Here is a 12,467-nt window from a genome sequence, read left to right as displayed (position 1 = left end):
GTAAACCATGGTGAGGAGGGCACGTGTCGCTTGTTAGCTGACGATACATTATTGCTATGCACAAACCTAAGGCTCAAACCTTAGCACATCTCCTGTTCGAAGTGACTTATTAGACAGGACAACAACAGATCGAAAATATCCGCCTGACCGCAGAAGAGATTGTTGATCGTGCTATAGTAAGTGATGACACAAGTCTCCTTGACGTGAACCACGTTGGATTGTATCACGTCATCCCAGTCGAAACAGCGAACTTACGGGGATAACAGCCCACGCCAAGATCCATTTGCAACCAGTTCTGGTGTCGTGCATATAACCACTACCACATGTGACATGTGCTGGAACATGTATGAGTATTTGAAACAACAATTTCTATTTTGAGTCGATAAAAAACGGTGCAAAACCATTGTAGTCGATGCACTCAAAGTGGTACTACAGAAATTTTTAGTGCATAAACGCATTTGATACAAGACAATTCTTTTGCAAATACACTACCAATTTGCTCTATTCGACGTTTGAACCACCATTTTTTGTTCGATAACATGCGACAAATAACCTTAATGACAAGCTCAGTGCACCTGGACGTCGAACAGGTTGCTTAGCACGCATTGACTAAGCTAGCAGGCCAAGGCATCGTGACAAGGCATACTCGTGACAACGCTTCTGCCTTTTGCGCAACCGCGCGCTGGCGCTACAGAGGCAAACTCGCTGTGCCAGTCAAACCGCTAGGTAACAGCAGCCTCTGTGCCATCAAAGCACAAGAGTATAGCGTCAATGCTACCACTGCGAACTAATCTGCTCAGTGCAATTTGGGCAAAGTATAGAAAGGAAGGAAGATGGCGGATGAATTGAGGAATATCATCACACTACGACATACTTTACTACAATCATCAGTTCAGCTTTCAGCAACTCTTTCAATACTACCGATTACCTGTCACGAACAAGGCTTTTTTACCACAACAATCAATCAATCAATCAATCAACTTCCCACTAACTACCATCACCATGCAGTGTACGCCTCCCCTTTCTCCTCTCCTCAATCCCCTCCACAATCTAACATCACACAGTCACCACCATCCTCGCCGCAACCCTCTTCGCCATCTCCACCTCGGCAGCAACCCTCGCCGCGCGCGCCCCCATCCAACCCAGCGTCGCAACCTTCAGCCACTCGAAGCGCGCCTTGGAACTCACTGCTGAGATCGCCGCCATGGAGAAGCGAGGCCAGTCTGCTGCTTGTACCATCTGCACTTTTGGATGCGGTACTGGTGGAGATCTCGAGGCGTGCGATTGCTGTGCTGATGGTGGTGCTTGTATTGATGATGGAAGCTGCAACATCTAAAGGGATTTTTCTTTTCTTCATGGAGTAGATGGGGGGAAAACGTGGGCTTGGCTGACGAGGTAGACTTGAGGATGTTTTAGGGGAGGATGGGAGGGGAGGAAATGGATTTTGCAATGGTTTATCATGATGTGGTTGGTCTTGTTGGGGGAAGTACCAGAGGTTTTGCTGGTCCTTTGTCTCTGAGGGTTTTTTTTCTTTCAGGATCAACTATTAAAGGTCAATATGAGTCAAGTTCTCCGTTGAAGCAAAAGTGAACACTTGTACTTGTGTGTATTTTGTGGTTTGTCTGTGTGAACGAATGAGCGGTTTGGTCATGTGATGTTACACTGCATCTTGGTACTTGCGTAGGCTACGTATACCAGCCATTCCCTGCCACTGTATTCTCTCTACATGCAAGTTAAAAGCCAGGTACACTAACCTTATGCTTCGATTGTCGGGGGAATTACTCAGTATGTAAATGCACCTGAGATCGTTTTATCACCTGCCCCAGGGCTGAGGCAAGAGATATAACTCAAACACTGTATCAACAACACATGACATGGCTGACAGCAGCCGAAATATCTACAAGGGCTCCTGCATAGGACAAATCAACGACATCTACTCGACCTGACATGAAGCGATATGTCATCAAAACAATATCGTATCCATTACTCTCTGCTAATGGCGCATTTATAACAAACTCAAAACACAGCACGAGTAAAGGCAGGCAGCAGAAAAAGGCCCGTAGCAGTGGAGACCGTCCATACATATGTAGTACAGAGAGAAAGGCGACGATCAAGGGGGCCAGGGTTAATGCCTGTCTGTACCACCTATCTCAACGGTCAGAAGTCCTATTATAGCACTTATGCTTATAGCACCTACCCCCCATCACGCTTTAACAGGAGAATTCCAAAAACAAAAAGAAGGGTCGCTCAGAAGAACAAGCTACTACCACATCTTACTACCCCAACTAGGGGGGTGCACCCCAGTACCTCAAACAGCAGACACGGATATTGACAAAAAACGGTTCGTTAATAAAACGGCCTCATATAACAACAAAAGTAGCGTACATGTCGTATGCTTGTAACCCGCGACCAGCACCAAGCAAACCCCCGTGCATCCGCATCGTCCGCCCCCGCAAGCGATGGGGGTGGGAAGAACAAGGGCAAGGAGCAGGCCCGAACCGGCGCCTCTTGCCGTCTCGAGGGTCATACCCGACGCGGCACTTACGTATCAGTAAGTACACCCACATACGCATCCACACATGCGCGCGAGAGAGAGACCCATAACCATGCGCCTACATTTTACTATAACCGTTTTCCCAAGACAAGCATGTCTGGCTTGTTCCGATGGAAAGGGTAACTTTAGACACAAGACAACAAGAAAGAAGAAGGAAAAAGGGAAAAAAGAGTGGGGATGTGGGTCGGTGGGCCACACATATACCCATGTTATCGTGCTCTCTCTCTCTTTCTCAACTCTCCGTTCTCTATTGCTTGGCCTGCTCTGCTCTGCTTTGACCATCACCGGTCTCTCTCCCTTGCCAGCGGGGACCCACTTACCGCCCGAATTGCGAAATGTACACAGTAAGACTAATTTTTTTTTTCCCGGCTAACTACAACAAACTCTCGTGATATGTCGACGAGGACGACGCAAGCGGCCACCTTGGGGCCCGGGTCCATGCGGAAACTACCCTATTTCTGAGGTTGCTTTTCTTCCGATAAGTGGGGACCGACGACGACGACGACTGACCTTTTTGCGCAAAACGCTGAGAATGGCAAATGGGTTGAAATTTTAAAGCGTTTTTACTTTTTTTGGGGGAAAAGTATGTAGAGAGAGAGTCTTTCGTAGTATAGGCAAATGAAGCTGTGTATCAACCCAGCTCTTTATCATGATCTTTTTCTCTATCTGATCAATTCCCCCATGTCTCGTGTTTTCCTCCTGGTCCTATAAACCCCTACCCACACCCACACACATACCCTAGCCATTTGCCAATTTTGAGTGTAAAAGTTGGTTGGTGCGAGAGGTTGGTGCGAAGGTATGTAAGCATATTACTGTGAAGGGTAGGGTAGGGTTAGGGGGGGCACACAGACACCCCCCAGTTCCCCCCATCACTTCCCCATATACCCATGTTTATCTCTGATGAGAGAGAGAGGAAAAGGGCGCCTTCTTGTCTGATTGATTGATTTAGTTCGAACAAGCACCCTTGCGCGCGGCAGTCGGGAGCCCCGACATCGCAGCACACTTGTTTTAGGTAAGCGAACGTGCTTGTGTGCGTCTAGCAAGGGGGACAAGACAAGACACCTTGCGGACAAAGGACTAATACTATCGTGACGGTGCCTACCTCTCTTTTTTTTTTGCCTTTGCGCGAGCATGCAAGGTCTTGCATGGGTGGATGGCGGCTTTGCATGGTAGGCTTCTTTTCCGCCTGCAACGATCTGCGACGGGCGTGCGCTTGCGCACTCTTTGCACTCTTTTCCTCCCTGAGCCACATAGGCAGACAGAGTTATCCTTTTGACACATCACGTAACCCTTGTCCATGCATAGACTGTAACGCTGGCAGGGTCAAGGGGTGGGGTGGGTGGCGGGGGGCCATGGCAAAGCTCCGGGTCAGGGATCGCGTAAGTTTTGCTGTCTTTCTGTTTTTGCTTTTTTGGCGTCTTCTTCTTGCACTTGTTGTCGTAGGCTCCGAGTGTAATGATGCATGTGGCGCAGTCGGCTATCTGCTTGCTTTTTCCCGTTGGTCGTATCTCGCATTGGCCAGACGTACATGGAAAGGAGCGCGCCTTTAGGCCTTGCCCGTTTGCAGGTAAAGTTTCCCGATGGCAAGATTGTAACATCAATGTATGCACGTCAACGTTCTAGGAAAGATGTGGGTACTATTGCGAGGTGTGGGTACCGTCTTGGACTGGAAGGTAGGGGGTGGAGGGTGGATGGGTCTAGGGGCTTAGTAAATATATTGATCTGTTCTTTCGGCGTTACTCTGTTAATATCGAAAGGGTTGTCTTTTCTTAAACAAGTGTTTCTAGCGCTTGTCGCGAAATGCCACAGAGGGCAACTTGGTAACTTGCACGGGTCACTATCGCAGTGGGTCGCTGGTCGGGGCTAAGGGAGAATAAGTGGAGATATTTCGGTGTCGGTGAAGCAAGCCCTTGTTGTCGTGGGATAACGTGCCGAAATCTTAGCTGCAGGGCCTCCAGCTGCGGCGTCATGTGAAGAAGGGCCTTGGAGACAGTCAATGTGCCCAGTTTTAGGTTTGGAGACAAGTTTAGGGGTCTTGAAGTGCGCCTCATCTTGCATATGCATGAGATGAAATTAACGTCTTATCGCATGTGCTTGTTTGGCGAGGCCCTGGCTTGAATTAAGTTCCTGGATGGTGCGCGTATTGCACATCAATCACCACGTGACTCTTCTGGCCAATCGCTACACCTGCACAACAGCCTCATTCCGACCCAAGTACGGGTTTATCGTGTAAACCCGTATGCGTGATACGGACGTATCGTACTTGAGATTGTGCAGCCTCTGTTCGTCTCGAGCTCTTCCTTCCGGCGTCCAGCAGGCATCTTCCACGCGGTTTCACCGTATCATGCAAGCCGCGTAGTCTGTAGAAGCCCAACGGCTATGGCACGCGACGACCCCGCACCTCATGACGCGTGCTGGATGATGTCGACTGTAGGGATCAAGAGAGTAGGCGAGATTGTAAGGCGACCAACGGTAGTTGTGAAGATGTAATCTCGTTGGGAAGAGAGTTGCTCCAGACTGGATCAAACGCAGTGGATTGGAGACAAGTGGATCTCGTGGCCGCCTCACTCCACATTCTCGATTGTCCAACAATAGTGGCGACGGCACGCCGTCATCTTCTGATGAGGTCGCACGACGCAAACAACGGGATTTCTGCATCAATAGTGCGGTGTAGTTGGACTTGTCGACGGAAAGATTGTACACACGGCGATATAAATCCCGAAGCTTCTTTCGGGGGTTGAGTTGGAGTGATAAAGAAGCTTCTTTTGCATGTAGTACTTCCTCTCAAAGTACAAACCCACATACTCTGCATATCCAGCAAACTTGCCCTCTTTGCCCAAACCCAAAATACTCAAAGACCAACATTCAACCATGGTCCTCGAAGCCGCCCTAAGTCTCATCGTCGTTGGCAGCTTGAAACTCACAGCCCTCGGTCTAGCACTCGCATGGAAAGCACGTTATCAAATCTAGACAAACTTAATCCAAAAGAAGCATACACCAAAAAAAAACCCCCACAGAAAGTAAAACACTCCCCCCCAAAAAAGGAGAGACGAAGAGCAATCACCGACGTTGCCAAACCAGGCCCCGCCAAACCAAGGCAAAGCCAGTCACGGTTGCGTAACCCACCCAGCCTCACCAAACCCGCGCCCTCTCTCCGAATTTACCCCGCAGCACGCAACACCTCGACACAGCGACGTGCTTTGCCCGCCAGCTCAGCTCAGCCCAGCAGTGGTGTGATACCCACGAGAAAAAAAATCCGCTTCCCACCACCATAAAGAAAGAAAAAAAGAAGTTAGCAACAAACGACAAAGCAACCTCATCCATCAGATTTAATACAAACCATCATCTCAGCCGTGTACCTCCAACTTACCCCAGCCATGTCACCCCCACGCCCCTCCTCCTCCCCCCAACACCACCACCAACAAGCCTTCTCCCAAATCCCAATCCTGCCCCTCAGCGCCGCGCTCTCGCCAGATACGAAACCCCAGTTCCTAGCCGACCTGCGGTCAGCGCTGCTGCACGTGGGATTCTTGTACTTGAGCGAGACGGGCTTGCCCGAGGCCTTGGTGCAGCGTGTGGTTAGCGAGTGTCGGAGGTTTTTCGAGGAACTGCCGGTGGAGGAGAAGGAAGCGATTGAGATGAAGAATGAGAAGAGTTTTCTGGGATGGTCGAGGGTAAGTTTGATTCTGCTTTGAAATTTCCGTTACTGTGATTATTCTCTCTTTCTTGTTTTTTTTTTGGGAGGGGGTTTTATTGGCTTGTTCAAAGACATCACACTTTCCAAAAGAAAAAAGGCAAGTATACAAACAAAATTCCGCAAAGATATTGTGGTCTATTGAAAGCTTTAACTCAAGCTTTGTATGTGCTTGTACGCTATGCATGGCCCATAGGTTCGGTTGCGAGTGCGGGGAGCGGGTAATAAGCAAAGAAAAGGATGATGTGATTATGGCACAGAAAAAAAAAGAAGAACAGCCGGCCGTTGAACCCGTGATGCGTGAGAGGGAAAAAAGGAAAAAAGCAGCAGATTACCGACCAAAATGCTTACAAGTTACTATCCGCCGAGCAAAAATAACACGAACCAAAAAAAAAGGGAAAACAATTAATCATCTGGGTATATCCGTTTCAAAAGACACGACGACAAACAAATGTGTACTCGCAATCGTCATATCGACAAGTCCCAACTCATCCAACTGCCATTACGCTCCACCTCCTTTTTTTTTTTCAAACTCCCCTTTCTCTTCCGTTTCGAACACATCTCTTTTTTCTTTCCTTTGTGTACTTGTTGTTTTTCATGTTGAAGTTTTTTTCTCGACTCGTAAAATAAAACAGATCACATGTTGACAAATGCTTATCCTTTGCAGCTCGACAATGAGACGACGGCTTTCAATCCAGATCATAGAGAGCAACTCGACCTCTCAACACCGCATCCCGTTCCGGGACCAGAGGCGCCAATTTACCATAACCTTCTCGCACCAAATCAATGGCCTTCGCCACAGCATCTCCCAAACTTCCGGCCCGTGTATGAAGAGTACATACAACGCATGGCCCACATCTCGACGCTATTCACTTCACTTATCGCCGAAGCAATCGATCTTCCCGCTATGGCCTTTGACAAGTTTTTTGATCGCGACCAGCAACACAAGCTCAAAATAGTAAAGTATCCCGAGGTTGATGTACCAGACTTGCCACAAGGAGCCAGTGAGATGGATCGTAAGAAGTGGGAGATTAAACGCCAAGGTGTAGGACCCCACAAAGACAGCATGCTGACCAGCTACTTGTTGCAAGCATCCAACCAACTAGGTTTGCAGGCGCAAAACGCAAAAGGCGAATGGATAGATTGCCCACCCATACCCGGTACCCTGGTTGTGGCCATAGGGCAGGGCATGGAGGCCTTGACGGACGGCGTCTGCGCCTCAACCACCCATCGCGTTCTCAGTCCTCGCAAGGGAGAGGGGGCGCGGTACTCGGTGCCCTTCTTCCAAGGTGTAAGCTACGACGCTCAGTTCGAAGCCATGGACGTTCCCGAAGATGTTCTCAAGCTGAGAGACGAGGCGAGAAAGCAGCGAAGAGATGATGTTGAATTTACCTTTGTCAAGGGCCGGTGGGGTCATCTAGGGGAAGCGACGCTCATGAACCGGATCAAGAGCCACCCTGATGTGGGAGAGCGGTGGTATCCAGAAGAACTGAGACGGATTCGCGCGCAGCAAGCAGCGGTATCGGCAGACAAGCCGTCATCGTAGTTGATTAGAGCAATGCAAAATGTCCCATGAAACTCTGCGGCAATGGCTTCTCTGCAACGCCTGTCAACCACCCTCGCTGTTCATGCGGTGTGACACACCAGCACACCACTGCACGCCAGCAACGATGATGCGTAGCGAGATGCAGCGATGCGGTGAGCTGATATCCACTTCGCAAGGTACAGGTCGGGAACGCTTCCCAGTGCAGACATGAACATGGAGAGCACGACCCGCTTGGGCGCCCATGGTGGCGATTGGATGGAAGCGTGCCCGAGCCCATGTGTTCGGATCCGCGGGAAGCCACGCATGGACTCCACACCCTGTGCTTGGCGGCAGCGCAGGCTGGGTGTCAAGCCACCAAAATTTCTGCTGGCCTCGGTCCTACGGCGCTTTTGGGTGACCCATGGGCGGGCAGCTGCCGGTCAGTAGTGCCGGAGACATGGCAATGGCAGAGCGCACGACATGCTGATGTTGCGCGTCGTAGCCGAGGATCCGTGGGCTGTTGCTCCTTAGTCGGCTCAAGTGTAGTTGTATTTGGCATTCGACGTTTCAGCGCTGCGACTAGTCTGCCCATCCAGGGAAACTCTAGCAATCTTTGTAGCGTATGTGGGGCAACCCTGCTGTCATCTTGTCTTCGTCTCGTGCAAACGCGCATCACACGGGCTGCAGACGGCTGCGGTCATCGGAAGTCGGGAAAGCTCGGGAGAATTGCATTGCCAGGATTGGTCCCAATCAGACGTTCGGAGAAGCTGAAGCGAGAAGCCAAACGAAAAAAAAGACGACCCCAACGCCCTCCACATCCCGCGACCCCAATGGAGGATTCGCGGAATGTTCCATTGCTCATTTCCAGTCTTCTGAGAAGCTTCCACGCCATCAGCAGATCCACCTCTTCACCGTCTGGTCGACTCTAGCCTCTACAGGGTCGTTCGCTAGCTGCACACACTGTTGATAGCGTGCCATTGTAGTTTCATTGGTGGCGCGGGTGGGCAGTTGAAAGCGGATTTGATCCAATTGTCCAAATGTGGGTCTTGCCGTGTCGCTGTTTCATTGTGTTTTATGCGATCGTGGGGGGACTCCAACACGGATGCGAAATTGTCCGAGTTCAGACTTGGGAGTAGCTGCACGGTGCGCAACGATGCCGTGAACCTATAGGTTGCCTTGAACTAGCGCAAAGGCCGCAGGATCGTGGCATGGTCGCCCCTAGCAATTCCCGCAAGATCGCACTCTGCCGTTAGGCACGAGATCGAGGAGTCGGCCAACGCTACTGCTTTGGGACCGCCCTTCGCAGTGCCGTTTTTAGATGCAGCCAAGTACTCTACAGGCTTATCGTTGCTGTGCCGCGTGGTACCGCGTGTCATGGTGAGTTGTAGCTTGCTGTCAAGTTTGTGAAGAACATGTTGTTTCATGTGGCGCGGTTGTTTGAGGCGATGTTTAGAATTCGAGGCTCTATGAATGATTGCGAACCCGACATCTTGGCCAACGGTCTGCAGCCACAAAGGATTTTTGTGAACATGCTTGGACGAGCCGGGTCACCCCTCAATGCTCAACCTTCATGTTTGATTGGTATGGCTGGTACATGATGTGCTGGCCTTGCTCATTCATCATCTGAGATTGGCCATGTTGCGCGTGCATCATGGGCATTTCGCCGCCATGGCTAACCTGTGGGGGGTAGCCTTGTTGGGGTCCCACAGCATATGAACCATAAGGTGCCGAAGTGTGGTGCTGCTGATGTTGAGCAGGAGCCTGGCCCTGAACCGATTGATGGTGCATCGGGACACTCATGTGTCGCTGGTACTCTGAAGTATGCGGAGAAGGGTGTGAGGTGGGCGTACCGTATCCCGACATCGGCATAGGTTGTGACGTGACCATGGAGGCGTTCTCAAGAGGATACGACATGGCCCGGGCGTTGCTCTCCATGACATATGGGCTCGGGTAGGACATGCTCGGCTGCTCGACTGCATGAACCGATGGATCCTGCACTGGCATCGAAACCTGGTGGTGTTGCTGCGGTTGTTGCTGCTGTGTTTGCTGTTGCTGTGGGTGGCCAGGATGAGGGCTCCAGCGAACAGCCTCGTGTTGAGGCGGTTGAACTTCGCCCATGGCTGGTGGCGTGTCGACATGTGGTGAGGAGACATGTTGAGCATATGTGTGCTGTGGCTGCCAGTGTGCTGGTTGTGAGACGGGCGTCGCAATCTCTGGTACAGAGTGTGCGCTTCTTGCAGTCCCAGTTGACATTCTCCGGGGCTGGCTGAGCATCTGAACGCGGTCGCTGGGCGAGGGTGCCCCTGCTTGGTGTTAGTGAATATGCACTGCCATCACATTGAATTTCAGACATGAAGTTGGCGTTATCGTCTCGCTTGGGACAGCAAAAGGAAGCGAAGTGTTACAGATGCTGCATGTCGCTAAACGAAGTGGGCCAACCAAATCATGGGAATTGAGACAGTGGGAAAAGAAATGTGTGATGATGCTGCGAGAACGACGGTGGCTGCATTCGAACGGCTGCGGCCCGAGACACCAAAAAAAGCAACTGAAGCGGCTCGACCACTTCACTGGTGGAACAACTGGACAGTGCTTTTGGGGGGGAGGAGAAAGAGAAAGGGATAAATAAAGTTCGTCACATACCGGCACCTTGTTCTGGAACACCAAGGGTAGAGACTGCATGCGACAAGCGTGCGCGTAGCATGCCGTTTTCTTGCTCGAGCTCCTCGTTTCTTCGGATAAGATCCATCATCTTGGTAGAAGAGTTGTTCTCGAGCTGGGCTGTGAGGTCACGAACTTGGCGCTCGAGAGTGTCAATGTGGTCTTTTGTTCTCTGGCGAATGGCACGCTGTGCTTCTCGGTCGTTTGCCCTCTTCCGCTCCAGCTGAGCAGCAGTGAGCGTCGTGACGCTGCGTGTTCCAGCTCTCGATGGACGCTTCTTCGCGCCGGGGGTAAGTTGCCTGGCCTCTGAGCCAGACGAGTGGCCCTCATAGGGCGGGGATCGCTTCTGTTGATCCATGTGAGGTGAGTGGTAGCTGGAGGTACTCATGTGGTCACTCCTGTAGGCGATGGGGTCTCGGTAGTGAAGGATTGAAGTCATCGAGGATCCGCGAGAGGCGGTGAAAGTATATGCGATGTCGAGGTTGCTGTGTCAGCGGAGTCCCAAACAAAACGCGGTCCAAGCGTTGTGTGAATATATCAGGTTATGCCGGCTGTGGGTGATGAGCTGTTCCCGGGTCTCGAAGAAGAGGGGGAAAGCAATGGAGACAAGAGGAGTGTGTTGTAGGGAGTGAGCCAGGTAGTGTATTAAGAGGAAGGCAAAATAAAGGCCAGTCAAGAAGAGGATAATTTTTTCTTAGCAAAGAGGACGAGGCGGCGAGGCCGAATGGGCGAGACGGAATTGTAGAGAGACACGACTGAGAGCGATGCAAGACATGGCTGGCATGCGCCTATAACTTGCTATCAGGGCCTGATGAGTAGCGGCGGCCTCTGCGTACCATGCCTCCACCCTAGACTAGCGTTGGCTCGCTGATCCTGGCTCTGGGTGGGTAGCCACACAACGTGGGCTCTGGGGAAATCGTTTCACTTTAGCTCGTACATTAGTGACTTCCAGGCTTGAGCGAGGCATAGCGGTGCGCCCAGCTTGTGGCCAGTCGCTTAGGACAATCAAAGGGCCCTCCATGGTCAATAAAGTCTCAACGGTGGTGGCACCTGGGCGATTGAAGCCTCGCCCAACGTGCATGTGCATAGCGACAGCTGGCTGTTCTGGAAAAGCGCTACGACGTGCTTTGGGCCGGGACATTGCACACCCCCACCAAGGGTGGCATGGCCGAGTTCCTGCGCGACACACGTCCTCGGTCTACCTTGGGTCGGATGCGAGGTGGGCACAGAGGAGCAACAGCACGACGGGACCCACCAGGACAGGTTCAGATGGGCACGCATAAGACGGAAGAGCGAGGGCTGTGATGTCGCCATGACCGCTTGCCAGTCAGGTAGCTGGTCGTGTTTGCGGACCGTAGCGAGGTTTGGGATGACAGACCAGACACGGACAAATTGTGACGTTTGAAGAGCGCATGGCGTGGGCTCCTGCGGCGGCGACGTGAAGCGATACCAGGATGCAAGGGTGCCACCGCCCGGCCAGGACGGCCAGGAGAAGACGCGCACGTGGAAGCCCTGCATGCAGAAAAATTAGCCCGAGAGCGCCAAGCCGCCTGATACCCTGTCGCTGGCTGCTTCAGAGTCGGAGCGCCGGTCAAAGACCCATGGATGCAGAGTAGAGGGTGTCGAGCGTCTCGCAATTGCGCGCACCCTCGAAGGGGGGCCCGCTGTGGATCTCCCAGGGCAGCATCAGCACCCAGGAGCAGGCAAGCAGACAGGCAGGCTGGTAGTAGACCTGGTAGACAGGCCCTGCCCGCCAGAATGACCTGTAGGGGGAGCCTGAACCTTGCCCGCCCTCGTCGTCGCGTCGATCATGCCCGGGGTCAGGGCCTTTCTGCTAGACCGTCCCTCCTCCTGCTCCGCAGAGGGCACGAAGCGCGCTGGCCCAGGATGCTTCCGAAGTACCTCCACGGGCCATGTCTGCCTGCAGTGACATCTCGCATTCGAGCACCTTTGCCGAACTGCTACGGCTGCCACTACTGCTGCTGCTAATCCTGTGTGCTGGCTACCACCTGTTGTTGCTGTAGGATTTGGGCGGG

The 12,467-nt window shown here is 52.0% G+C and overlaps 4 protein-coding genes across 4 annotated transcripts; 2 read left to right on the top strand and 2 right to left on the bottom strand.

Annotated features, from left to right (window-relative positions):
- Nucleotides 1–1,002: 1,002 nt before the first annotated feature.
- Nucleotides 1,003–1,336, top strand: COCVIDRAFT_31751 (hypothetical protein; the record flags this gene model as incomplete). The annotated part of the gene is made up of 2 exons (XM_014695053.1): nt 1,003–1,009; nt 1,065–1,336. 2 exons carry the CDS (start codon nt 1,003–1,005, stop codon nt 1,334–1,336), a joined length of 279 nt encoding a protein of 92 aa, XP_014550539.1.
- A 4,595-nt stretch (nt 1,337–5,931) lies between these two features.
- On the top strand, nt 5,932–7,794 carry COCVIDRAFT_115180 (hypothetical protein; the record flags this gene model as incomplete). Its single annotated transcript, XM_014695052.1, has 2 exons — nt 5,932–6,228; nt 6,916–7,794. 2 exons carry the CDS (start codon nt 5,932–5,934, stop codon nt 7,792–7,794), a joined length of 1,176 nt encoding a protein of 391 aa, XP_014550538.1.
- A 1,533-nt stretch (nt 7,795–9,327) lies between these two features.
- On the bottom strand, nt 9,328–10,789 carry COCVIDRAFT_115187 (hypothetical protein; the record flags this gene model as incomplete). The annotated part of the gene is made up of 2 exons (XM_014695051.1): nt 9,328–10,079; nt 10,414–10,789. 2 exons carry the CDS (start codon nt 10,787–10,789, stop codon nt 9,328–9,330), a joined length of 1,128 nt encoding a protein of 375 aa, XP_014550537.1.
- A 665-nt stretch (nt 10,790–11,454) lies between these two features.
- COCVIDRAFT_115195 (hypothetical protein) lies at nt 11,455–11,949 on the bottom strand (the record flags this gene model as incomplete). The annotated part of the gene is made up of 1 exon (XM_014695050.1): nt 11,455–11,949. One exon carries the CDS (start codon nt 11,947–11,949, stop codon nt 11,455–11,457), a length of 495 nt encoding a protein of 164 aa, XP_014550536.1.
- Between the last annotated feature and the right edge of the window lie 518 nt (nt 11,950–12,467).

Source organism: Bipolaris victoriae (genome assembly GCF_000527765.1).
Source record: "Bipolaris victoriae FI3 unplaced genomic scaffold scaffold_182, whole genome shotgun sequence".
NCBI lineage: Eukaryota > Fungi > Ascomycota > Dothideomycetes > Pleosporales > Pleosporaceae > Bipolaris > Bipolaris victoriae.
This window is presented reverse-complemented; position numbering and strand designations above follow the sequence as displayed.